The sequence below is a fragment of the Rhinolophus hipposideros genome (assembly GCF_964194185.1).
Source record: "Rhinolophus hipposideros genome assembly, chromosome: 1".
Lineage (NCBI taxonomy): Eukaryota > Metazoa > Chordata > Mammalia > Chiroptera > Rhinolophidae > Rhinolophus > Rhinolophus hipposideros.
Window position 1 is genome coordinate 54135744 of NC_138047.1, and position 26887 is coordinate 54162630.

Below are 26887 nucleotides of genomic sequence, written 5' to 3' on the forward strand. Positions count from 1 at the left end.
AAGGGAAACAGAAGAATAATGAGAAAAAGAGGGTAAAAGAAAGGAAGAGAATGGAGAAAGGTGCATGGAGAGAGAGAGAGAGAGAGAGAAATGGTATCAGTGATTAGATTGCCCTGTAATTGGTACATAGGGTTGTAGGAGTTCCTTGTCATGATTAATGCAACTTAGTCTGAGATAGTTCCATAAAGATAGACGTGATTCCCTCACCCATCAGCCACTGCTGATTCATTTGTTATGTGAGTTTATTTATGTTATGTGAGTTTCCCTTTATTTCATGTGCACAGTCATATAGGAAGGTTTTCTATATATTTCCCCACATTTCTAGGCATTTGAAGAAGGGTTTTGTTTTCCACATCTCAGTGCCATATTTTCTTTTATTTTTCTCTAAAATACAATCCATACTTTCTCTGATGAAGATAATGATTATTGCCTTTCTGCAATGTGAGGATACGAAAGAACATGACAGTCCACACGCCAGAAGTGGGCCCTCAACTAAACCAGGCCATGCTGGCACCCTAATCTCAGACTTCCAGGCTCCAGAACTGTGAGAAATAAATTTCTGTTGTTTAAGTCAAATAATAACAATAATTATTATTATTATAAAAGTGTATTTTTTAAATTTGTACTACATTTTTTCATTTGCTTTTCATGAACAATTATGGGATGGACAGGGAACCTATCATCCTAACTTTTCTTGAGGAAAAGGTCAGGATGGTTTGTTAATTAACTCAAGGTCACATAGTGAATTAATGACTGAGTCTGGTGATTTTTCCACAATGTAATGGTACTTGCCCTAAGAAATTTTTTTAAGAAGTCAAAATTTGAACCTTTGAGGCTTTGCAATTGATTTAGATGAAAATAACACATTCAAAATGAAAGCTATATATTGGATTAAAAAATATTAAAACAGGTTGGAGAGAATTACATTGGTTTTCAACCAGAAAAAATTTTCTCCTTGGAGACATTTGGCAATGTCTAGAGATATTTTTTGAGCATGACAACTCAGGAATAGAGGGAGAGGGTGGTGGTGGGATACTACTGGCATTTAGAGGGTAAAAACCAGGGATACTACTAGTTATCCTTTGATGTACAGCCTCCCACAACAAAGTATTAGCCAGCACAAAATATCGATAGTATAAAATTGAGAAACCCGCTGGGTGTTTCCCATTCATTAAACCAGAACCTGAATTTCCTTGAACAATGAGGTGAGATGTATAGAATATAAAATACCTTTAAGCTCTTATTTTCTAAAGACTTTTCATTCATTTAAAACAAAGTTATATTTGCCAGAATTGCTAACTTTGACTGCAAAGGATTATACAGTAGTCCCCCTTATCTATAGTTTCATTTTCTGTGGTTCCAGTTTCCTACAGTCAACCATAATCTGAAAATATTAAATGGACAATTCCAGAAAGAAACAATTCATAAATTTTAAATTGTGCAACATCCTGAGTAGCATAATGACATCTCGCATCATCCTGCTTCAGGGAAGTGAATTATCTTTTTGTCCAGTGTGTCCACGCTGTATAAGTTCCCTGCCCTTTAGTCACACAGTAGCCATCTTGGTTATCAGAACAACTGTCACAGTATTGTAGTGCTTGTGTTCAAGCAACCCTTATTTTACTTAATAATGCCACATTCACGTAACTTTTATTACAGTATATTGTTATAATTGTTCTATTGTATTAGTTCCTGTTATTAATCTCTTACTGTGCCTAATTTATAAATTAAGCTTTATTATAGTTATGTATGTACAGTAACAAGCACAGTATGTAGGGGGCGGGACTATCTGTGGTTTCAGGCATCCCCAGGGAGTCCTGGAACTTATTTCCCACAGATAAGTGGGGACTACTGTAATTGTAGAAGAGGCCCTGCCTTTCGCACTAAACTTTGCAACTTTTTCTGCCTCTATTGGTATTCATCCTTTGCCTCTCTGCAATACCTTTGGCTTCTTCCTGTCAATTTTCTCTCACATTTAAAACAAAACAAAGCAACTTTCTCTTTTTTTGTTCATATTGACTAATCTTATCCCTCTTTTTCTCAGTTCAACATCTTTGAAAAGTAATCTGCAATAATTTACGTACTCCATGCCACTAATATTACCAGCGCTTTCCGCTTTCCAGTGTGTGTGTTTCTATCCTTATCTTGAGTTCTCCATCATTTTTTTTTTTATACTGTTGATCAAATTCTTCCAGAAAAACTCTTTCCTTACCTCTGTGGCTGCACCTTCTCAGTCACTTGAGGACATTTCTCTTCCTGCTACTCTGTCTTATTGGTATTCTTCAGGATTCTGTCTTTAACCAGCTTTCTCTTTTCACATGGCACTTTCTAAGAAATCCACTTCCATAGCATGAAATATGAGTTTATTTGCCATGACTCCCAAATATAGAACCTGTAGCTCTGGCTTCCCTCTCGAGTTCCAGACCTAATATCCATGTTATCTCCTAGATAAGCCACAATCCATTTCAAATCTCATAATGTTCAAAATTGAATTTCTCTCTCTATGCCTGTCTTAACCACTTTGGGCTGCTATAACAAAATACCATAGACTGGGTGGCTTGTAAACAACAAACATTCATTTCTCATGGTTCTGGAGTTTGGGAAGTCCAAAATGAAGGCGCCGGCAGATTATCTGGTGAGAGCTTGCTTCTCAGTTCATAGACAGCCATCTCTCTGTGTGCTCACATGGCGGAAGGTACAGGAATTCTCCAGGGTCTCTTATGAGAGCCCTGATTACATTCACGAAGGCTCTATGCTCCTGACCAAGTGACCTCCCAAAGGCTCCACTTCCTAACATCATCACGTTGGGATTTAGGCCTCGACAAAACAAATTCAGTCTGTAGCAATCCTCGACTTGTCTGTTTGTATACCTAGTATCTGTGATTGGTACCACAACGCAGCAAGTCACTCAAGCCACAAACTCTGGAGTCCTCCTAAGATTCCTTTTTCCTCACTTCCCACCCTATTCCCCTATCCTACCAGTCACTGAATCTTTCATATTTTACATTGTAAATATCTTTTGTAGTTATTCCTTTTTTGCATATCCAGTGTCACCACCTTGGTTTAGGTGTGTCTGAATCACCTATATTGGTATTAAACTAATCTTTTCAATATATATATATGTAATTATCTTTTTTTCTCACTTAAAACTTTTCAATGACCCCATTTTACCTGTACAACAGAATTCAAACCAATTAACACGGCTCTTAGGACATTTGTTCCTTACTTACTCTCCAGCTTCCTCTTCCATCACAATCCCCACCCACCCTCCAGACAAGCTAGACAAGTTGTATTAGTCATGGCATGTCTTTTTACAAGCTGTCCTTTTTGTTTAGCATGCTCTGATTAATTATAACTTTATTTTTCCTTTTCTTAAAAATTAATTTTATTTTTAGTAATGTGTATGGATTTTTAAAAATCATATAGTACTGAACGGTTTATAACAACAAATAGCAGATCACCACTCCGTGCCATCCTGCCATTGTATCTCCTAGAAGCAGCCACTTTTGATTCTTTTAGGTGTTTCTTCTGCATTCACCTCTGTCTTGCAAAATAATTTGCTTGTAACACTATTTCTTGACTTGTCAAGTTTAGGCTTTACCTAGTAAGTTTCTCTTCTCTCATAATTCCAGTATAATCACTATGGAGGTGATACTCAGAACATTTCACCAGCACAGAACAGATATTGATTAATCACAACCAGTTTTCCCACATGGTGTATGTGGGCTAATTACTGGCTCTGGTTTTACGACAATTTTTTGTTAAAATATCAGTATTTACATTATTATTACCATGTAAATATTGTCCACTGCTGAAACAAATAATAAACTATGATTATGTTATCTTGCTTACACCATTTTAATTTTCTAGAAATTGTTAATTGGTACTTTAAAATAACCATTTATTCCTCATTAAAACCTTACCATCTTCCATGAAGTCTTTGCTGCTGGGCTGAGCTGATTCTCTATCCCATGTTACTACCTCTGTTGTGCTTATTACACTGTACCTTGAAGATTTGCGTGTCTATCTTCATTACCAGAACATGAGCTCCTTGAGTTCAGTGAATATATATGTTATCTTTGAACCATCAGTGTCTTGCACCAGCAGCAGACACATACTGCTTAATAAATATTTGTTGAATGGTGGATAGGACAGGAGTGCCCTTTCTGTTTGAAGCAGCCCTGTGTATTGAGTAGATGGTTTTGTGAGCATTTCTCTGATTTCTGAGTCACTTCATACAGGTTACAAAACAAAATGCCTGTCAGGGTCTGGGCAGTTAAAATAAATGAGTGCAGCAAGCCTGATGGGGTCTGGAGCATTTAAAGGCATCACCTGCTAGTTAGCTCCAGCCAGTTGTTGCCATGGAGGCGTTTCAGACCTATGTTGCCAGACTTTCTGCTTTTTCAATGGAAACAGAAAAATCTACGTTTAATATGGACTGTCCTGATTTAGTTTTTGAAAACTATGCAGACTGAGAAAATGGTTCTTCAGGCTGGATTTGGTTTATGGCCACCAGCTTATGACATGAAGATAGTTGGGTGGGAGGAGAAAGTGCCCGCTGCCCCAGTGCCCTGTAGGTGGGGTCTGGTTTACCCTTGGATGCCTTCTCTCCAGAGGCCCTCTTCAGAGGCTCTTCCTGGCTGCATCCCTTCACCAGATGATACCAGCATGTGGAGTGAGCCTGAGCAGAAGGGAGGCTGGGCACAGGCCTCAGCCTGCCAGAATGTTTGGAAGCCTAGGGGAGGGTTTCAGTGCAATCAGAACTCCCTCTGTTAGGTGAAAGTGGAAAACGATGAGCTAAATTAGAAGTGATAGTGGGAAGAGGGTGAGTAGATTCAGTGTTGTATACTATGCACCCAGCCATGTGCCTTTTCTTATATTACTTCATTTAGTTTTTACAATAACTTGAAAAGGAGATATTGTCATTACCAGTTTTCAGATACTGAATCTCTGTGAGATTTAGAGTTGTTGTTTTAATTCCCACCATTAGAACAGATTAACTCCAGAATTAAAGCTTTTTGATTCTCCCCGTAAAGAAAACCCATGTAAGGGATTTTAAAAATGAATTAAACCTGTTTTATGATAAATTGATTAAAATTCTCCACTAAATATTGATTTTGGGAGTTTTAAATTTGAAGCTTGATTTGTTTATAGATTAATTTATTCATTCTTTCAACATTTATCTAATATCCGTTGTGTTCTATGTTAGATACCATGATTACAAAGATGAGTAATATAAAAGTCTTGTGCTTGAGGAGCACAACACAATGATTGTTTCTGGTTTGCTCTAAGTGTGAAAGGAGGGGGCTAGGTGTTGGGATAAAAGATATAAAAAAATCTAGACATTTGGTGACCAAATTGCACTTTTAAAAAAATTTGAGTCATTTTTTTTCTTATTGGAAAAAACAAAACACGCTAGTGGCAAAATAGAAAGTGCAAATAAGGAATACTACGGGAAGTCTTCTTCTAACCAGTGTAAGCAACACTCTACTTACTTACCTACCTTTTTCACTATCTATATATTTTTTGTACACTTATCACACACACACACAGACAAATACACACAGATCACACTATATTTCTATTCCATAGCCTGCTTCTCTTACTTAGGAATATAGCCAATGTATTAATATTTAAAAATTATTTTTAAGACTGAGTAACATTTTATTACATGAAAACAGTTCCATATATTAAATCAATTCCCCATTATTGGATATTTATGTAATTTCTATTTTTTACAACCCAAGTCATATGGAGAATTTTTCTGGCTAAATCTTTTTATGCATCTTGATGTATTTGCTTAGGCAAAATTACTAGATATGAAATTACTGGGTTTAAACATTTGTACATTTTTTAGCATTTTTGTTCATAGCACATACAATGCTAAATTGTCCTCCAAAAAGTAGTACAAATTTCCCCATCACCAATGCATTACCTTCAGTTTCCCATGCTAGTTATCACCATTAAAAAATAAATAAATAAACAAGCAAGCTTTTCTAATTCAATTCATGGAAAAGAATCTCTCTTTTGAAAGATTCTTTTTGAAAACTCTTGTGGCCTTTGAACTTGCTAGATACTATTGTTCTCTGGTATAATACTATTATTTCATATTATGGTTAATTGGTTGGCTGATTACCTGCCTTAGTAACTTTGGACAATTTGGGGGTAAAATATTTCCTATCTACCTGTGTGTTTCTGGATGCTCACAGATATTTGTTGAACCGAATTGAATTGGAGAACATCTGCAGTTGAACCATTGACTAGATATGTAAATGTCAGTATGACCAGTTGGCAATTTTTTCTATTCCTTCCAGTTGCATAATAATGAGCAATTTAATTGAGCATAGATTACATGCCAGCATTGTGTGAAGTGCTTTGCATACTTACCTGGTTAAATCCTCTCAACAATACCCTGAAGAACATATAATAATTATCTCCACTTTGCCAAAGATAAAACTGACAGGTTATGAAACTTGCCAAGCCACATGGCTGCAAAGTGGCAGAAACTGGTCATCTCAGGACCAGCTAACTCCCAAGCCATCTTATCTCTCCTCCCTGTCTTCCTTTGTCCTCTCCAACTTCTTAGAATAGAATATATATATATATATATATATATACACACTCATAATATATATGTGTATACATATATATCTTTATATAGAGATATATAAAGATATATGTACATATATCTTTATATACATGTATATATGTAGATATACATATATATCTTTTTATGTATGTATATCTACATATATCTACATATATATATATATAGAGAGAGAGAGAGAGAACAGCATAGTTAACCTTGATATACCCTCACCCAGCTTCAACAATAATCAATATATGACCAATTTTGTTTAACCTATAACATTCGCTCACTACCTTGTACCCCCTTCTTTTGTTGGATTATTTTAAAGCAAACTCAGATACATTAATTTCATTAGTAAGTATTTAAATCTCAATCTCTAAGATATATGGACTCTGTTGATTAACCTAAACCACAATATCATTATCACATTTTACCTATAACAAGTCCTTAATATTGTCTAATGTCCAGTGTCAAATTTCTTTGATTATCTCATAAGTGATTTTTTACAGTTGATTTGTTTGAATCAGGTTCTGGCAAAAACTATATATTATATTCTAAACTGTTTTAACCACAACACTGTGTTCTTCTATCCCCCATACCTTTCCATTGAGGCCTGTCCTCAATGGATAAGGTAAGTAGCTGGAGGAACCTGATAGTTTAAATAATTCCCATGAATTGAATATCTAGTTCACATCTTCCCAGAAGGAAAGACGCTCAATAGTTAATACCTGAAAAACACTGGGTCTGTGTGGAATGGAGAAAGGATATTGCTATATGGGTTCATCATCCATTCTCCCTGGAAATTCACCAGTGAATTCATCCAATGGCTCAGAACTTTCTTTATTTTCTGTTTGTATAATAAAGTTCCATCACAAGTTATGGTCAAGTTTCCTCTCTTAAGATACATAGACATAAAGGATACTAGCCTGAAATTTTTGCCTTTAGCATTGGGCTTAAAAAATGAGACATGCAAACCTGTGTTCCCCTCCCTCACTGTGGGAGAATGAATTGGAAATGGAAACCATGGGCTTGTTAGTTTTATAAACAGGTCCTAATTTTGATACAGTCTCCCATCGAGGACAAGTTTTCATGTTTGTTTTGGTTCTGTTTTGAACTTGAAGGTCTAGTGATTCTCCACTGTGTTGTGGCAGATGGGAATTCCACCAGAAGTCCTGAACATGATGGCCTTCTCTGCGGAGATGCCGGAGGAAACTGTGCAGGTAATATTTAACAAGTGATGCATTTATATTTCATCAGCTTCATATTCAATCTTGGAAAGTTGTTTCCCTAAATTTAATTTTTTGATAATATAATAAATCTTAAAACTAGGTAGTTTTTTTCAACACATACTAATGTATCAGGCACTGTGCTAAGTGCTTTTCATATAGTAATTTAGTCATTCTTCACAAGAGTCCTATGAGCTGGTTACTATTTTTAACTTTACTTCAAGTTGAAGCCTAGAAAGATTAAGTAAGTTTCCAGAGGTTGCACAGCTGGTAAATAGGAAATCCAGGATTCTCACTCAGGCCTGTCTGATTCCATTCTTAATCACAATATTACTTTAGGTGTCACAGATGTGTGCTTCAGACCCTAGCATCTGCTATCTTGGACTAGACTCATAGAAAGTTGGCATATTCTATCCAAATTATTTTTTTTCTATTTCATAACTTAAACGATGGGAAGAGGCAATCATTTTTATATATTTTACCTTGGAGATGATTGAAATAGTATTCTCAAAGTTATTAGTCTAAGGCAGAGGTTGGTCTTCATAAAAGGCCAGATAATACGTATATTAGGCTTTGTGGGCCCTGCAGTCTTTGTTGCAACTACTCAGCTCTGACATGGTACTGTGAAAGCACCATAGTCGGTATGGAAATGAGCGGCCCTGGATATGTTCCAATAAAACTTTATTTAGAGAAACAGGCTGTGGACCAGATTTGGCCTTTGGGCTATAGTTTGCTGACCTTTGGTCTAAGATTTTGTCTGTACTTTATAGATTTTGTGGTCTGGTCTTCTACACCAGTTTTATCTGCTTTAAAACAAAATAAAACAAAACAAAACAAAACAAAACAAAACAAAACAAAACAAAACACATACCAATTCGAAAAGTAGGGTGGAGTAAAGAGCCTCCTGTATTCCCTGGAAACTTTTCCAAGCTGCGAGTGTGGTGACTTGATGGTAAGTGCTCCTTTTCTAACACCCCAGGGAAGTTGTAACTGAGCCAGGAACATGCTGAGCAGTCATCCTAAAATGAGTCATTAGTTCCAGCCAGTCTTCTTGTCTTCCCTGACACTAGTGGGTGGTCTGGAGACTGCCCATAGGCTGTGAATCCACTGGTGCCTTAGGTCATGCTTGTGTGGGTCTGGTCACCCATGTAGGAGGAAGAATAAAGCCAACTTTATGTGTTTCTGTGCTTCTCTTCAGTCAGGTTTCAAATGTCTTAAATGATGGCATTTTCACATTTCCTTTGGGAGATTATTCCATAATCTGATGATTGGCAGTGTTAAACAATCTGTTTCATCGTATCTTAAATGTGTTTTCTAATTTTTTTTTTATTGTAGGAGGATCTCATTTAACATGAGATCTACCCTTTTAACAGATTTTTAAGTGTACAATGCAGTACAAACTATAGGCATGATATTGTGGAGCAGATCTCCAGAATTATTCATCTTTCATAACTGAAACTTTTTACCCATTGAACAACTCCCCATTCGTTCCTCATTCCCCCTCTCCCCATTCCCTGGCAACCATCGTTCTACTCTCTACTTCTGTGGATTTGGTTATTCCTTATATTAGTGGAATCATACAGTATTTGTCCTTCTGTGACTAGTTTATTTCACTTAACATAATGTCCTACAGATTTATCCATGTTGTTACATATTGAAGGATTTCCTTCTTTTCTAAGACTGAATAATATTCCATTTTGTGTGTGTGTGTGTGTGTGTGTGTGTGTGTGTGTGTATCACATTTTCTTTATCCATTCATCTCTTTATGGGTATTTAAGTTGTTTCCATATCTTGGCTATTGTTAATAATGCTTCAGTAAATATGGGAGTGCAAATACCACTTTGAGATAATGATTTTAATTTTTTTGAATAAATGTCCAGATATAGGATTGATATGTTTGTTGTATTTTTAATGTTTTGAAGAAATGCCATACTATTTTCAAAAGCAATTATAGGTTGCCTTTTCAGTCTGTTAATTATTTCTTTCCTGCACAGAAGATTTTTAGTTTGTTTAAGTCACCCAGTAACCACAATAGCCTATGGGGGGAGGATCAAAAAATAATTTTCCTTCCATCTTTCTAAGTTCTTCTGGGTGGGCTAGTAATCAAATTAACATGAGACAGATTAACAGGAGAAAATAACCAAATTTAGTAAGTGTGTACATGTGGGGGTACCATAAGAATATGAGACCCAAAGGCAGATCCTGCAGCTGAGGTTTATATGTGTCATTCTGGAGCTAAAAAGAAAAGGGGTTGTGGTTTGGGACTTCAGAGGGTGGGAAGGAAATTCACATGGGGATGGAAAAGCAAGTTTTTGGTAAATAAATGTTTGCTGGGCCATCTTTAACGATAGGACACAGAGAGGACTTTGATCAAATGGGCCTTGCTAGGTAAATTTCTTTCTGTCTATCACATACTAGTTTATATTAAATTATAGTTACTGTGATAGCTTCCTTCCTGGAGCAGGTCTTCTACCTAAATTCCTGTTAGGCAGGTAATGAGGAAAGGTCAAAGGTTCTTCCTGAGTCTTTTGTTCCTTAACCAACTTAAAGTCAATATCCCAAAAGGCATATTTTGGGTTGGCAAATCTTTGGTCCCCTTCACTGACATGAATTAGGGGAGAATGGTTCTAGAATGTGTGTTGTTAATTACCATGCTAACTGCTAGAATCACGTGGAAAGATCACAAGGCGGAGTAAATGAATGAGGAAAATTCTGAAAAATAATTGCTTGAAAGTAAAGTCCAAATAAGGACCAAAGATTCTTGAAAAAGGAATTAATGTGCAGCAGGAGCAGTTTGTCTTTACTGACTCCCGTGTGACCTTGGGAAAGTCACTTAAGTTTTCAAAGGCTCAGTTTCTAACCTGTAAAATGAAGAAGTGAATCAGATGATCTTTAGGAGTTGTACCTGTTTCTAAATGATTTTATGATTTTATTTTTAAATAGCTCCAATCTCTAAGCATTCTATTTTTAGTTTGTCATTTACTATCTTGAGTAAAGCATTTATTCATTCCTCCAATACTTGTGAACAGGTATTGCAGCAGGCTATGTTCCAGGTACCAAGGGTACAGCAATGGACAAAATGGCCAAAGTTGGGGTCCGAGAGATAATGGGTCATGTGTTGCAGAGCCTTGCCAAGAATGACAAGGCCTTCAACTTTTTGTAAGTTTTAATAGCATGATTCTGGTTTCTGTAAGCAGACTACACAGTTAAGAGGACAGAAACAGGGAGACTAGTTAGAACTTGGTGTCATGGAGACTACTTCCAGCACAGAAAAGATGTATGGCTTAGACCAGGGTAGTGGAGATGGAGAGATGATTCTGCATATATTTGAAATATAACCAATAAGATTTCTGAAGAATTGGAAGTAGTGTAAAAGAAAGGAGTCAAGATGACCTCAAGATTTTTTGCCTGAATAACAGGAAGAATGTAGATGCCATTTACTAGAGAAAAGACCAGATTTGAGGGGAAAAATCAGGTGTTCCATTTTGGAAGTGTTAAGTTGATATGCCAGTTAGACATCTAAGTGGAAATGTTACTTGGATTGTTAACATTGAGGAAAGAGATCTGAGATGGAAATATAAACTTGTGTATTGTCACCAGAAAGGTTTTTCAAGCCAAGAAACACCAAGCCTAGAAATGGAGAGAGAAAAGATAAGAGAGCATAGAGCCCCAATACACTGCAAAATCTAGATGTTGTGGGAGCTAAGAAAAAACAAGCAAAGGAAAATGAGCAAAGAAGGTATCACAGGCATAAGAATTCCATAGTGTACACTCTTGGAAAACAAAAGGAAATACAAGTTTTCCTTCTATCCATTGTTCTTTGTCTCCACTCCCCCCACCAGCTATGAATAATTTTAAATATTTATGCAAATAAACTTACACTCAACACTGGATTCTTTTTTCTACCTTGAAGGTATAGAATGGAAAAAGGACAATAAGTGAAGGCCCACTCCTATCAGACTAGATATGGTTGGCACAGCCCTCCAGATTAAAAGACATGCTGATGAGGTCTGACTAGCCCCTGTACAAGCATGTTCTAGTAGCACAGGAAGGGTAACAAAAACATCTGTGAGATCTATTCTTCTTTTCCTGGAGTAGCCTATCCTTTCACATTATTATAGGAAATGGCTTTGGATGTAAAACAAAAGGGATTTGTCAAAAACAATAAATGTCAAATTTTGCACTTGTTCAGGGGCATCTTGAATTTACATTCCCTGTCTCAGGGAGATGTTGGCAAGATAAGAAGGAAAATTAACTTAAAAATACAAAACATTTTCCCTAACATCTTCGCTTAAGAAAGTTGTAAAATGAGGAAACTCCTTCTGGGAAGATACCTGGAAGTCAAGGACAGAAGTTTGAAGTCTTAGCCTCTACTTCACAGAGCAGGAAGAATCTTTTCTCCAGACTCTTCCGTGATCAGTTAAACTAGTCTTTGCACTAGGTGTTTCCTTTTTTTAGGACAGACATGTGGGACGATAAATTTATATGTCTTTGTATCCCTTTCTCTCTCTCTTTGTTAACACTCGTGGGACTTCTGTCTCAGCATTTAGCATCACCTTTTAAATTACTTACACAGAGATTTAACTGTAATATAGATTTAGTTGGGGGTTAGAGATATTATGAGATTGTAAATATTGTAATGAGATTTACAAATAAGTATTATAATAATAATAGTGCATTATCCATATAGTTAATTTCAGAACAGCTGCTGATATTAATATCATTTACAAAATCATTCCATAGATTTGAAGTGAGCATTACTGAAATAAGTAAGTGAAGGTTTTATGAAAAATAAACCTAATGCTTCAAATAAGAAGAGTTTTAATCACAAAAATAAGAAGAGGTTTAAGCACAAAGCCTGTTTGGGCTTGAGAATCAGAATCACGTACAGAAGACTAGGAAACAATGCTGCTTAATCAACCCATCTATCAAACTGAGGGAAATTCTATATTGAAACATTGCGTGTCTGCTGTATTCCTCCACTTGAGTTTGGCTCAAGAGAATCCATCATAAAAAAAAAAAAGAGAGAATCCATCATATCTCTCCTAACTGTCCATATGACCCAAGGTAGTAGACTACCTCTTGCCTATCTGCCCATATGACCAAAGACAGATGTTCTTACTTTTGTTCCCTTTAGCTAACTCTTATAATCAGATTTTGACATACACTGACCTGCAGTAACCCTTGTGGTTTTTTTACTTAATTGACTTTACAGTCTTCAGAATATGGTGTGCCATGAAGAGATTGAGATATATTATCCATTTGTATGAGATTGTGTTGTGACGTGGCCCACTAGTGGTTGTAGTTTTCCACTGCAATTTTTTGGGACAGACTCATTCCTAGAAGAATGTTGTGCTTTTGGGCATGTGGGTTGGAAAAGAGTAAGGTGGGCGGGAAAAAGATCAATTAAGTTCCACCACCCCCAGTATCAGGGGAATCTTCAACCTGTTACATATTCAAGACTGAACATAGAAACACAATTCATGATACAAATCTTTCTTTTATCATAGAATTAACTTTCCTTCTTGAGACACATCTCTGGAATGGAATGGTAGATTTTTGCCATCCCCTACCGTAAATTGTCAGGTATCATAATATACAGAATTTAGAGTTCACAGCGGTTCAACTTTCAGATAATGTGACCTTGGTGAAGTTAGACAAAAGAAACTGGAATTAAAGGTGCACAAATTAAGCCTTTAATTTCCATGAGAGGAAGACGGGATCCTATCTGGCTTTTGGAAGGTAGTATGTGTGATTGATTTTCTCCCAGGTTTTGAAGTTCCCATAGACATATCACTGGACACTGGACATTTTCTGCTCGGTGGCATGAAAGTGTTTTTAAATCCAAATAATGCTGGGAATATTTAAGAGCATGCTTATCTGGCAAAGGAGAGAGCTCTGCAACACATCAAAACAGGGCCTGGCAACCTTTTCCCTGGCATGGGTGTGTGCTGCTGGGTGAACCCAGGCTGATCAAACCACTGCATCCAGCAGCTGCTGCTTAAGGTGCTTTTTGTCATCATGGCTCATCATGTGGTGTTTATGAGAAAGCTGGCTACGTCGAAAGGGGCACAACAACTAGAACAACTACTGAATTCAGGATATAGAGCCATACAGCTTATATTTAAAGTCAGGTGTGTTTTGCAAAGTATAAAGACCTTTGTGGAGCACAGCAGACTTGTCATTCAGTCTTATTGCATCTTAAATTCCTCTCCTCGCCCTCCACTCCCCTGCCCCAGGCCCACATCACATATGTCTGCATGGCTGTGGTGGACCTCAGTTCTCTCCTTGCCTCCCCAGCATCTCACTGCTCTAATACAGCCTGTACTCTCCTATCTAATACATTGATAAAATGCTACCGAGTTTAGTTTTTACACAGACTACTGAATTTAATCCACAAGACCCTGCTTCAGCTCTTTCCTGCCTTGAATTCCAGTGTAAATTCTCAGCTGACTGACAAAATGGGGTCTCTAACTCCCATTCACAGCCATCCTTGGCTGCTCCCTTCCATGTCCCTTCCATAGGCATGCAATGTGCCTCCCAGCCCCTGCATTAGGCTGCCATATTTCCGACCCTGAGCTTTTGCTCTTGACATTCTCAATATTCAGTTGCTTGCTTAGCTCTCAAAAAAAAAAATCTATATTTTTCAGAATGTTTTTTTAATTTAATTAGCATTGTTTGTCTAGCTTTTAGAATCAGCTCATTTACTGAGGATTTAATTATCCCAGGCACTCTGCATTTGGGAATTTCACATGCATTTTTTCTTTGAGTGTCTCACCATCCCTTTAAGGTAGATGTTATCATCTTCAGTTTGCAGATGAGGAAACTGAATCTCAGGCAGCTTAATTTGCTTTTCCAGACCCATATGGCTAATGAAAGGCAGAGCTGGAAATGAAACACGAATTTCCTTCCTCCTAATCCAGCGTTCTTTCCACTGTTTCCAGTTTACCACAACTGCTCATACAGTTACTATGGTTGTTGTTACCGGTTGGTTGCTCACTGTTGTCTTGAATTTGTTCTATTGTACCGATTTGGAGGGAGAGAGAGGCATCCTTTATTTCTTTGATGTTTTGCAATGCCTGCTACAGGGCTCTGGAAATAGAAAGTGCTCGAGGAATGGAAGCTGACTGATCCATCTATTTGCCACAATACGTAGGTCTTTGCCTTTGAGGAACTTTGCATTTATTTCTGACAGAAGTTTCAACAAGAGTCCCATGGACTGGCATGCATGGGAGCAAATACCTGGCAGTGAGCATGGCTGGGAATGAAGTCACCAACAAAACCAGGTCAGCCAGTTCCTCAGCAACGTTCTCCCACCCCCAGCAATGGGAGCTGGCATCACAGGCATTTGCTGTGTATGGCTCATCCAGGGCTCTGTGCGATTCCTCTCTCTGGTGGCCCGGAGCAATTATACGCACTCATTTCATAATATTAATGAAGAAGTTGAGTAGCCATTGCTAAAAAAAAAGGATTGTTTGATCTCACTGGGGTGCCAGGTGCCATACCAAACCTGGTGTGTCATGCCCTCCTGACGTGATCACGTGATCACCATGGTCTTTGTGGCTCCGCAAGTGTCTCAGTCCTGCAAGCTGCTGGTCATACCATGAATAGGAAAGGAAAGGTCCAACCTGGCTGATGCTGGCTGGTTAGCTGTTTTCTCCGGTTGGACATGTGTCTCTCGTGAATCAACACAGGGAACACCTAGTTAGTATTTTGTACTGTTTCTCCTGACCATCTTTACTTATTGAAACTTTCTGTGTGTGAATGATGAGGAAATGGTTGCATATTACTGTCCCCAGAAGATCAATTAGGCAATCAAGACTCTAAAAGGTAAGACAAGAAAGTCATGTAGGATTGAAATCCTGGATATGAAGCTTCCAGTATTTTCTTCCTTCTTCATGTCTAGAGACATCTTCCAGGGTCAAATGAGAGGGAGACTCTCCCATTTAGGCCAGGACAACTTCTGGGTGCCTCAGGCTGGGAGTCCATGACAGGTACCTGCTGAACAGCTGTCCTGCCAGAGCACCAGCGTGGAGCGGTCAGGAGCGTGGGCACTTGGGGCAAGACTGCCTGGGTCTGAGTCTCTTTCTGCCGCGTCTCTGCGATCCTAGAAGGACCTTAGCCTCTCATTCATAAATAGGAAATTTGCTTATTAATAAGCAATTAATATTAGAATGACGAATACTTCCCAAAGCTGTTATCAGCAATAAAGTATGCAGAGCAGCATCTGGTACTCAATAAGTGCTATGTAAGTGTTTAAGTTAAAAAAAAAAAGTTTAAAAGAAAAGAAAGGAACAACATGCTTCTCTCTTCAATGCCTTCACTCTCATGCCTCTGATAATCTTCATGGAAAAAAACAGCCTCTTTCTTATCACGATTATCTTTACTCTTTAAACAACAACAGTGTTTCTAGTTGGACACAAACCATAATCAAATGTGAAATGTTCCCACCAGAATCCTCATTACTCAATTTCTAGAGCTCTTTTGGGGTCATGAACGTATGACTTTTATCCCAACCCAGTGTAGAGATAAGAAGAAATCAGAGCTTGGAGTATATTCTACAGAAACATTCGCGGCAAAGATAGGAATATGATTCTATTTACAAACGTGTATTTAAAGTGATTTGATTTACTGAACTTTTTCTCATTTTTCAGCTACCACCACACAATCAAAGTGGAATGACTACTTCTCTCTGTGCCCCAAGAAATATGAGCATTACTGCATCAATGGGAGATGTCGCTTCGTGGTGGCCCTGCAGACGCCCTCCTGCCTGTAAGTGGAGTGCCCTGAGCCAGCAAGCAAAGGGGTACAGAATGGTGCTGGCCTGAGACTCAGCAGGACTGGAAAGTCTGAGCTAATGAAGCCATCTGAAGCCATCTGTCAGGACATAGTTCCCCTGGTCCTGCCCCAGCACTTTTTAGGGGCTGCTTCAGCAGCTCTTTCGCAGAACTGACGCACATCCCAGAGTCCAGATTTGGTTGCAAGCCCAGCTGTGTCCTCTGTTGCCTTATGCAAGCAAAACTGTTTCTGCCCAGCGTTAAAGATACTTTTAGAAGCTCAATTCATCTCCCATGTGGTTCAAATGGAAAGGAATTCTTTTGGCATTTGTTGTGTGGTTTGTAATTAATTTAAATATGAAGGATTTTCTGCCAAATTAAAAGTTCCTTTTGCAGGCATCAATTAAACGCAAAGAAACCAGTCCATTTATACATAGAGATTTGTGACTTTGTTTATTAGAGCAGGGAATTGGGAGAAAAGTTCTCTTTTTAACTCATAGTAGATTAAGAGTCCAAGTTCCATTTTACTCAGGCACAAACAACATTTTTGCATATTTTAAATATTCATTTTCTTTTATAGAGATGTCCCTCCAAAGTGCTCTGAGACCTTACCTCATAGAGGAGCAAAGCGATTTTCAAAGTATAATTTTGACCTAAAGTTCAGAGAATTATTACATTTGGTGTAGTAACCCCAGTACTCATTTACACATTTTTTAAATAAGTATCTCAGAACAGTGGCTCCAAACCTTAACTTAGTGGAAAGTTTAAAAGTCATGGACTTCTTTAAAATTTAATTATATTTAAATTTAATTAAAAGAAATAAACATATGTGGCTAAAACTTAGAGGGGACTAAGAATTGTTAATGTAAGGAAAATGTGCCTCTGCGTGTGTTGAGAAAGAACTAATTTTTTTAAAAAATTTCCTTTAGTTGCTCACTGGCTTGGGAGAATATATTGAGTTTTTAAAATATGAATGCCCTTTAACCTAGTGCATTTTTCTAACTGGTCCCTACGTCTGTAGATTTATTGTTCTTTAATACTGCTGCTTTCTAAAATGAAAACCACGGTGTCATTTACCTGCCTCAGGTCAATACGCAGCCTGTCCCCTTCAATCTGAGGTGAAAACTTACTTCCTTGGCCTCCATAGCTCCTCTGATCCTGGCTTCACGTTCTGACCACATCTCTTATTACAGTCCCAAATGTTCCTCTAAAGCCTCTGTTTCTCTGCATGGTTTATCACACAAGCTCTTCTCATGTCTGCAAAGCTTATTCTTACTGGTGTTTCATGATGCGACTCAAACATCCCCTCTCCCTGGACCCCCGCATTAACTTGCCTCTTCTCACACACATCCCAGTGGGAGTTAGGTGTGCTTTCTCTGTGACCTTGTCCCACTTCTATGACAACACATTTCCCCTGCAGAACAAACGTCTCTTTCTTTGAATGTCCCTTCTGTGACTGTGCAGGTGGATAGGGCAGGGCTCACGGTTTCTTCATTTTTGTGTTCCAGTGCCAAGTCCAGTACCTGGAATTTACTGGGTGCTCAAGAAATGACTGGTGGATAAGTGACTAAGTCCCTCTATCACGGTCTATCTAATGCTACGCCAAGTTTCAAAAGCAAGGCTTCAGTCTGAACCAGGAACACCTTCTTAGGGCTGGAATGATACAGAATCAACGGGAAAAGCATAAGGGTCAGGACACAGATTTTGGAATCAGATAGACATAAGTTAAGATTTTGTTTTCACCATTTATAAGCAGTGTTAACAATGGGTCAGTTACCTTTCTGGAGCATAATAGCTTCCTCTCAAGTGTTAAAAATGTTGCAAAATAAATACATTAAGCAAAAGTACTTATCATGGTACCCAGCATAGAGTAGACGTTCCATAAAATGTACATGAGGTGAGTGGGGGATACTGAACCTGGGCTTGAACTTGAGGTGCCTTGGTGTAGCCCGGATTCGGTCAACACTGTCCTGCCCGTGTCCTATGCTGTCCTCGGAACCAGACATATCTCCTTCTTCTTGACATCACAGGAGTTTGTGGGTTCCTGTTACTACATTAGAAAATAGAATAGTTTCAAATGACTCCAATCCTGCATTAATCTTCTCAGTATGTTCTTGAAATGGAGATGATTTGTTTCCAGATGAATAATTTTTATTTATTTATGCAGCACAGTTCATTTAATCTTTTTTTTTTCTTTTTTCTTTTTTAAGGATGGCATAGCTCACAGGGGCCCATGCCCATAGAGGATCAAATCAGTAACCTTGGTGCTACCAGCACCATGCTCTAACCATCTGGGCTAACTGGCCACCCCTAGGACAGTTCATTTAAGCGGGGTTACGTGTGGTTGGGGTATGAAGTTGGGAACCAATCTTCTTTCATTTGAATCCTAGCCCCACTCACTTAATTTTTCTATACTTCAGTTTCGCCATCTTTAAAATTGGTTACTAATAGCACCTACCTAAATGGTCATTCTAAGAATTAATTAACACATAAATTTCTTAGAATTCTGCCTGGTGATTGTTTCAGAAAAGTGATCCCAAGTCTGATTTTGCAGTGTCCTCAACATTCCTGGGCATCTTTAAAAATTATTTTAAATTTTATTTTATAAAGTGTTTGTTAAATAAAAATCGTTTATTCAGTTATTCAGCATTTAATAAACATCTACTAGGATCTTGCACACTTTGTCTCATTCTCTCTCATTGAAATGGCCATCAGCTGGTGGGTTATTGACGTGATGAGAAGTGAAGTAACGTGAGAGCCACTATAACTGGTTGTGTTAAGGTTTTTCACCTTCTAGCGTGGCTCATTAGATATTATCTTGCAAGAAGTACTACTTAGTAAAATTCAACTAAAGCGTGGTTAAACCACTGAATCCAGAGCTTATAATTAGAAAAACACTCTAAAAGAGCAGAAGTAATTGCTGTGTATTTTATGAGCAAAGTCATTGTTTTAAAATGCCATACTAAATTTGTTAGAGAAACATTTAAGCTAATTGGATGAGACCGTATTTGTAAGGTTTTAATTATGACCTAAAGAAAAGACTCTTAAAAAAAATCTTCATCCTAAGTATGCAATTAAAAGTATTTTTTTCCCCAGTTCCATCCTATGTGCAGGAGATTTTCGTATTTTAAGATACTCTTAAGCATTCTTCCTGTTATTTAACCTTGAAATGAAAATACCTAGCTCTTTCAGGAAGTCATTCTTCAAATACATCCTGGTGTCCTTTTGCAGTAGATGGCAACAGGTTTCTTTTCTCCTCCACTTGCATTGACCTTTATCTTTCAACTGATGGTTGTGACTGAGCTTGTTTCTGTTTTTCCTGAAGCATTATATCAGCTACAATATTGGCATTAAGGGATTTCCTTTCTTGAGAAATATAGGCTGTGTGGGAATTAACTGCCTAGGCTCTTGTAAGACATAAAGTATAGAAAGCCTGGCAATTAATTCTTTCTTAAAAAAAAAAATCAAACAAAACAAAACAAGAAGAGATTGCACACAAATCTTTTCAGAAGAAGAATTTTCTCTTTTTGAGATTTAAATAATTATGTGTATGACCAATATCTCTTGGTGTTTTGAATGAATCTGAGGAGAAAAAAAGGGAAATATCTGTAGGTGATTTTGCAACATATACATTTGATTTTAAATATTCCCAAACTTTTATGCATTGACACATTTTAAGCATTGACACAATTCAGAGAATACCATAGAGAGTCTCCAAATCATTGTGCCTTGAGCTCCTTGAGTATTATTCAGTCTTGGCTGGTCAAATGGACTTTTAACTGTAACCTGAGACTTGGGGCACCCACCGAGCTGAGGTGAATCTTAAGACTGTATTGCTAGAGAGTAGAGAGAATGAGGGAAGAGTTCCCCATTGGAAGAACTTTTGGTTTCTGGTCACTGCACCTCTCCATGAAGACCATGGAGAAAGGGAGGCCATTTAGAAGAGAGTAGAGGGAGTGGTGTCCAGATCTGAAAATGTAGTCCTAGAGGATGAGAAAGAGGAACCAGAAACCTGAACCAGAGAGGATAAGACCTGTTCTGTTTTGGGGGATGTAGTTGGGGAGGTGGTGACTAGAATAGCAATAGAAGAGGGTGTTACCTAATGTGTGACTCCTGCAAGCAGAATAAAGGATGAGTGGAAATTATAGGGAGAAAGAGAGAGAAAGAGTGAGAAAGGCGGGGAGGGACGGAGGGATGGAGAGAGGGAGAGAGAAAGAAATGAATCCTGATGAATAAGAATTATGGATCTTTCCATGTGAGGCACCTATCTGCAAACTTTCACGCACATCACTTGTTTGATCATATAAAACAGTATTATTTTAAAATATAATAGGAGAACTTGGGCACACTGAAACTGTTCATAAGGCCCTCGATGAAATGGGAAATCTTGGGGATTTTGAATTGCTTGTCCTGGATGTATAAGTGCTTGGGAATTTTATCATAGCCTCTCTTTCAAACTCAGAATCTAAAATTTCAAACTAAATTTTAGTATATTGTCAAAATCCCTGTTTATTTAAATTAGATATATTGTTAATAGTGTTCAAGTGATGACAGGTTTTCAGCAAAGTAAAGAAAGAGAAATTACTCATGAACACAGTGGGGTACAGCTTTCTAAATTTTTTTAGGGGAATTGTGTCCTTTATTAATTACAAGTAATAAAAACGATGGTAGTTTCTTCTAAAAGGAGATACTAGAGATTCTTAAAAGTCTTCTTGCCTTTTTTTTTTTTTAACGTTGTTCCCTCCTTTTATTTTATTTTTCTAGCTGTGATGAGGGCTACGCTGGAGCAAGATGTGAAAGAGTTGACTTTTTTTACCTAAGAGAAGATACAGGACAAATTTTGGTGATTTGTTTGACAGCAGTTATGGTGACTTTGATCATTTTGGTTATTGGTGTCTGCATTTGTTGTCAGTAAGTATTTTTAAATTTAATTTTAAGTAAATCTGAGAAATTATGTCTTGCTGACTCTTTTCTTTCTCTTTCCTTTCCTTCCCTCCTCCCTACCTTTTCTCTTTCCTTTTTGCTTTGATTTAAATAAATTGCTCTTCCAGGTTTGCCATCATTTGTATTGAAATATTTATTATAGTAAAACCCATGATACATGATATTTGTTGTTTTAGTGAGCTCGATTGTTATAATTTAAAGTAAAATTTGTATAAATCTCCTAATTTATAAAAAGCCAATTATTTAGTCCTAAAGTCAGTCATATTTTATGTCATTTTGTTTGTAGGCTAAATGAGACTTTTACTTCCTCAAGCTATACTACGACACAGTAACTTTGAAAGACAGAAGCAAACAAACTAAACATGTTTTTCCTTGGCCATGTTAAAATATAAAATTTCATATACAAAGGATATTTACACTCTTTTTCTTGTCTTTTACTTTTCATTATATACCACAATTTTGGGACTCAAGAAACACCTTGCTTTTTCTCTGAGACAGAATGGCTTGGTACAATTCTGAAGTTAGTTTCTTTGGGAAACCCATGAAATTGTTTATGAGACCAGGACTCCAGGTAGCATGCTAAAAAGGCAGTTTCTTCAAGTGCTATCTTCCTGTCTTGAGAAGCTAGTGCAACTTCCTAAACTGTTCCAATTGATTCTGGGCTGTGGTACAGACCAGAAGAGGGCGTCCCATGATTCCTTTCTCCACAACCTTCAAGGGAGAAAAACACTAGAGGAGCTTCTGGGAGTCTGATTTTTGTCCCAGCTCTGCCATTGAATACCTCTGAGACTTAGCACAAGTTTTTTAATATCTTTACATTTCATTTTATTTTCTGTAAAATGTGAGGATTAAACCAGATAATATGATTCCTTTTAACTATAACATTAAAAGATATATATATTTACCTCCTCTGTGGCTGAAGGGAGTTTTTATAATGCCAGGTTTGGGCAAGAGCATCATTTGGGCCAAGCTGGGAAATGGCCTATTTTCTTACATTAATTTTGAATCATACTCTGAGAAACTGGACTGGCAGATATCTAACACATTTTTTAATGTATTTGACTGTTTAATTAACACAACCAGAGGCTCTCTTTGTTTTCTTATGTCTGCTCTCATATTGTATTATATCTTGTTTATGCACTAACTAATGCTTCTCAGTCTAGTTCTAGAATAACTTGGCTTGAAAAGTGTTCTTGTGCTAACCAAGCTCCATCAACAATCAGGTACCATAGTCTTTCTATTTAGATATAACTGCACTCCATCCAGACTATTGCCTGTTGTAACTATCATTGGAGCCTAGATAAAGAGATGGTTTAAGAGAGAACCTCCAATATTTAAGGAAAGAAGCAACCTATGCATTTCTAACAGTCTAGAAATAAGATCATAGACTCTCTTGATGATTAATTTTGTGTTTGCACGAAATACCAGGCTCATGCTAATTTCTAACACTATTTTCCAAGTCCTCTTCGAAGGAAAAAAAAAGAAGAAATGGCAAATCTGGGTAAAGATATAACTGCTGTAAATGAAGATACTCAAGAGACTAGCATTGCTTAATGGTGAGTGTGACAAATTTGGTAGATGGGAAACTATTGAGGTGACTTTTACCTGGTGAAACAGGGCTTCACTGCATCTAGTAAATCATTGACTGGAGTTTGATTATGTTTAAAAACATCTAAAAATAAACTGACTTTTTAAATAGACTTTGAAACCAGATAAAAAACTTTCTCACATCTTTCTTGCATGTTATCCTAGAGACAGGCATGTGGGAGAGTGGACTTCTATATAATTTTTCGAATGTACCCACATCAACTGGCTTTCTAATTTTGCACGGTGTGGTAGTTATTTTATGATTTTTTTCTTCCTCATTTTTGGACACAAAGAAGAGGTATTTTAGTTTAGACATCTCACGTTAAAAGGAAATAACAATCATAATGTTGTAGTAATAACTTCATTTATGAAGCATTTTTCATACGCCAAATGCTGTTCTAAGCTCTTTAAGTGTTGTATCAGTTTGGTTCCGAGCAGGAATCACAAATCCTCTGGGATGATCCAATAAAGAGATTCTGAAGGGACCTGCGTGCGGGTCATGGTTAAGGGAACCCAAAGGAAGGTGGTAGCTCCCAGAGTCTAACCATGGCCAGAGGCTGTTCCCTTCTGTGTGACAGGGCTGGGGGAGTGTTCCTTTGCCATTGAGAGGGGGTCTGCCAGAGAGCCCACCAGGTAGAAGCCATAGCTGTGGATGAAAATAGCCACTGCTGGACTAAACAAGTAGGAAGGCAGGAAATGGAGAAAAATACCCTCCATTTTTATTCCTTTTGCCTTCAGATCTTCAGCAGGTAACTCAGAGGGCATGGGAGCCCTTGTGATGCAATCTGTAGTTAACCTTTTAGAGGGCACAGCAGGGCAGAGAAGAGGCTCCAGGGAGGCAAACAGCATAGCCAGCATCATCAACTAGGGTCATTTTGGCTGTAATAGCGTCAGACACAATGAAACTGTATAAAGTGAAGGAAGTGTTTTGGTTTACATGGACTGGTAATCCACAGGGAATGTAGTTTGCACACTTGGTTGAACCAGAAACTCCCACAAAGGGAAATATTATTCCTCTCTTTCTTCTCACTGTCTGAAGAGGTGGCTTTGTCCTTGGTTAGTTCCGCTTAGGTCACAGCAGAGGCCCATAGCAGTCAGGGCCACATGCTCCCTTGTAGACATACGGCAAGAGAGAGGTGGTGACTTTCCATAACTTTCCCAGCAGCACAAAGAATCGCCTTTCCCAGAAACTCCCAGCAGATTAATGGGGTGTAGCAACTAAAAATAAAAATGCTGGCTCTAGATTTTGTTTGTAATTGTATAGTACATTTCTTTTAAATGGCTTGCTCTTTTTTTTCCCCCTTTTCCTCCAGTCTATGAAGATACCACCAGGCTGGTGGCAAGCTACAAAATGCCTTGCTCATTTGAAAAAGGACAGACTATGTCTCAGGAAAACAGCACAATGGATTTTAAATAATGTATTTACCTTTTGTTTGTAATAGTGTGTTATTTACTATTGTTTTTATAATAATTAATAATAATAAATTTTATTATTGATTAGTAATTGGGAAACACCCAGTTAAGAAGGAAAATTTTAATAAACTTTCACTTAAGTTTTGCCACCAGGATTACTAGTCAAATAAAAAAGAAACGTAGGAAGGCGTTTAGAACTTAGAAATTGAATGAATAATAAAACTATTATTTATCCAACACTAACCATGTGCTAAGAGTTTAAAATATACTATTTCCTTTAATCGTTTCAAGAGCCTTTGAGATATCGATTATGATCCTCATTTCCCACATAGAGAAACAGGCCCAAAGAAGTTAAATAATCTAACCCAGATTTACAGAGTTAGCAATTGGTGAAGCTAAAACTGGAACCAAGATTTACCCAAATTCAAAGTTTACACAATTCACCATCATTTTTATTGATCAGAGTTGGTGTAATCTAACTCATCAGTATAACCCAAGACTTTCTACCGAACTGTGTTTTGCCATGACTCTGAGATGCTGGGGCCAGTTTCCTGCAGAAACTCTGCAGGGTTCTAAGTATGTTACTGTTACCACCATAGAACCAGGGTTCTATGTTACCACTTAGGTAACAACAGGGTTCTACTGTTACCACTTAGAACCAGGGTTCTAAGTATATACTGTTACTGTATAAAGTCAATATAATTGACTCTTATTACATTTCTTTGCTCCTTTGTAAATGCTCAGTGATATGAACAAATTCTTACATGAGAAAATCAAACAGATTTGCCCCCTAGCTAGAGTAATGATTAGAGATATGGAAAGGAAGTGCCCGACAGTTTCGAAGCCCCAGGTAAGTTTATGCTCACTAAAGGATCGATAATAGCACTGAAAGAGGCTGTTGATCCCAGAGTCATGGTCAGTGACAGCATAGCAGAGCCCAGGCAGCGACTGGTTGTGACAATATCTTCATTTTTTTTCTTCCAATAAGCAGTACCTGTGATTGCTCTCAGGTGAATACTGTTGCAGTGAAATCATGACCATATATCTATTACTTGGGACCATCTTGCCAAAGGCTCTTTAAACTCCATAGTATCATTAATAAGGACTCTTTAAAAACTGAAAAACCCAAATCTACATTTAGCTAATATTCCATAAAATATGAAACTTTTCTACGTTGTCTGATTGGATCTTTTACAAAAACAGACGGAGGGTGTCCCCAAATTGCTACACTTTGGTTATTCTGCATGTCAGTCAAGCAGCTTCTTTCCAGAATCTACAAATTTTGCTTTACAGTGTAGACTCCATACACACAATGAAGTGGAGAATTCAGACAAAAGGTGAAGTTATACATCACCCATTCGTTACACATCATGGTTGGAGAGACACTGAGACTGTGCTTCTGCTTAACATAGATAAAGCTCCAATATCAATGAGAGCTAGATCACACAACTGATGGTTTTCTGGACCTGTTTTTTCTCTTGACTTAATACCTGTCTTTGAAACAGGATTATATACAACTGATTTGTGTTGTATATGGTTTATTTCTCAAAGTCTCCTAGACTCGTTTCAGGCCCGGTCTTTTTCTCAGTCTTCTATGATATTCAGAACCCTTGAAACAAACGCTTATTTGAGCATTTAAATACAAAAAACAAACAAACAAACAAACAAACAAGGTATAAGTTTTTTCTTTCCTGAACTGATGTTAGTTGACCAGTGGTATCTCTCAAGACAATCCAGGCTGGGGAATTTTGTTTTGATGCTAGAATGTCAACAGTGTCTCTTGAAATTTGGTAGGTCTGATGTCAAGAAAGAACTTCAAAGATTTTCATATCGTTTCAATATGTATTTTGTAATTGTTTTGCATATACTAAATGATCTTGTTTATGTAACTGTCAATATTATCATATAATAAAATTTATTTTTAATACAATGTATACATATATATGTATACATTTCCTTTGTGTATATATATATATATATATATATGTATGTATATGTATATATATACATACACACACACATATACCAGCGCATGATGAGATTGTGGACAACAGTTTCTTCAAGCAGAAATAACATCCTCTGTGAAACAGAATATCAAACTGTGGTTTTTACTTAGTGCTTCACTTGTATGAGAGGGACATTTCTAGCAATTCCATTTTCACATGTAGCCCCTCAAGATGATGACTGCAGGAAAGCGTGGAGAGGGAGCAGGGAGCGCAGTGAGCACTAACTGGGCACCTCCTGTATTCTAGGCACCGTGCTACCCACTATGACAAATGCTAAGGAGAATGAAGATATGGTCCCTTAGGAAGCTTACATTTTAGCAGGAGAAACAGCAACTTACAGACCAT

At 37.5% G+C, this 26887-nt stretch overlaps 1 protein-coding gene across 1 annotated transcript in view; it reads left to right on the forward strand.

Moving 5' to 3' along the window:
* BTC (betacellulin) overlaps positions 1-26464 on the forward strand; it is a 41693-nt gene extending 15229 nt beyond the window's left edge. Inside the window, exons 2-6 of the mRNA XM_081059915.1 lie at positions 7711-7809; positions 16470-16587; positions 21357-21503; positions 22997-23092; positions 24437-26464. Of these exons, the coding sequence (XP_080916041.1) occupies positions 7711-7809; positions 16470-16587; positions 21357-21503; positions 22997-23090 (458 nt within the window). The 3' untranslated portion in view covers positions 23091-23092; positions 24437-26464. The remainder of the gene's footprint in view (positions 1-7710; positions 7810-16469; positions 16588-21356; positions 21504-22996; positions 23093-24436) is intronic.
* The last annotated feature ends 423 nt before the right edge of the window (positions 26465-26887 follow it).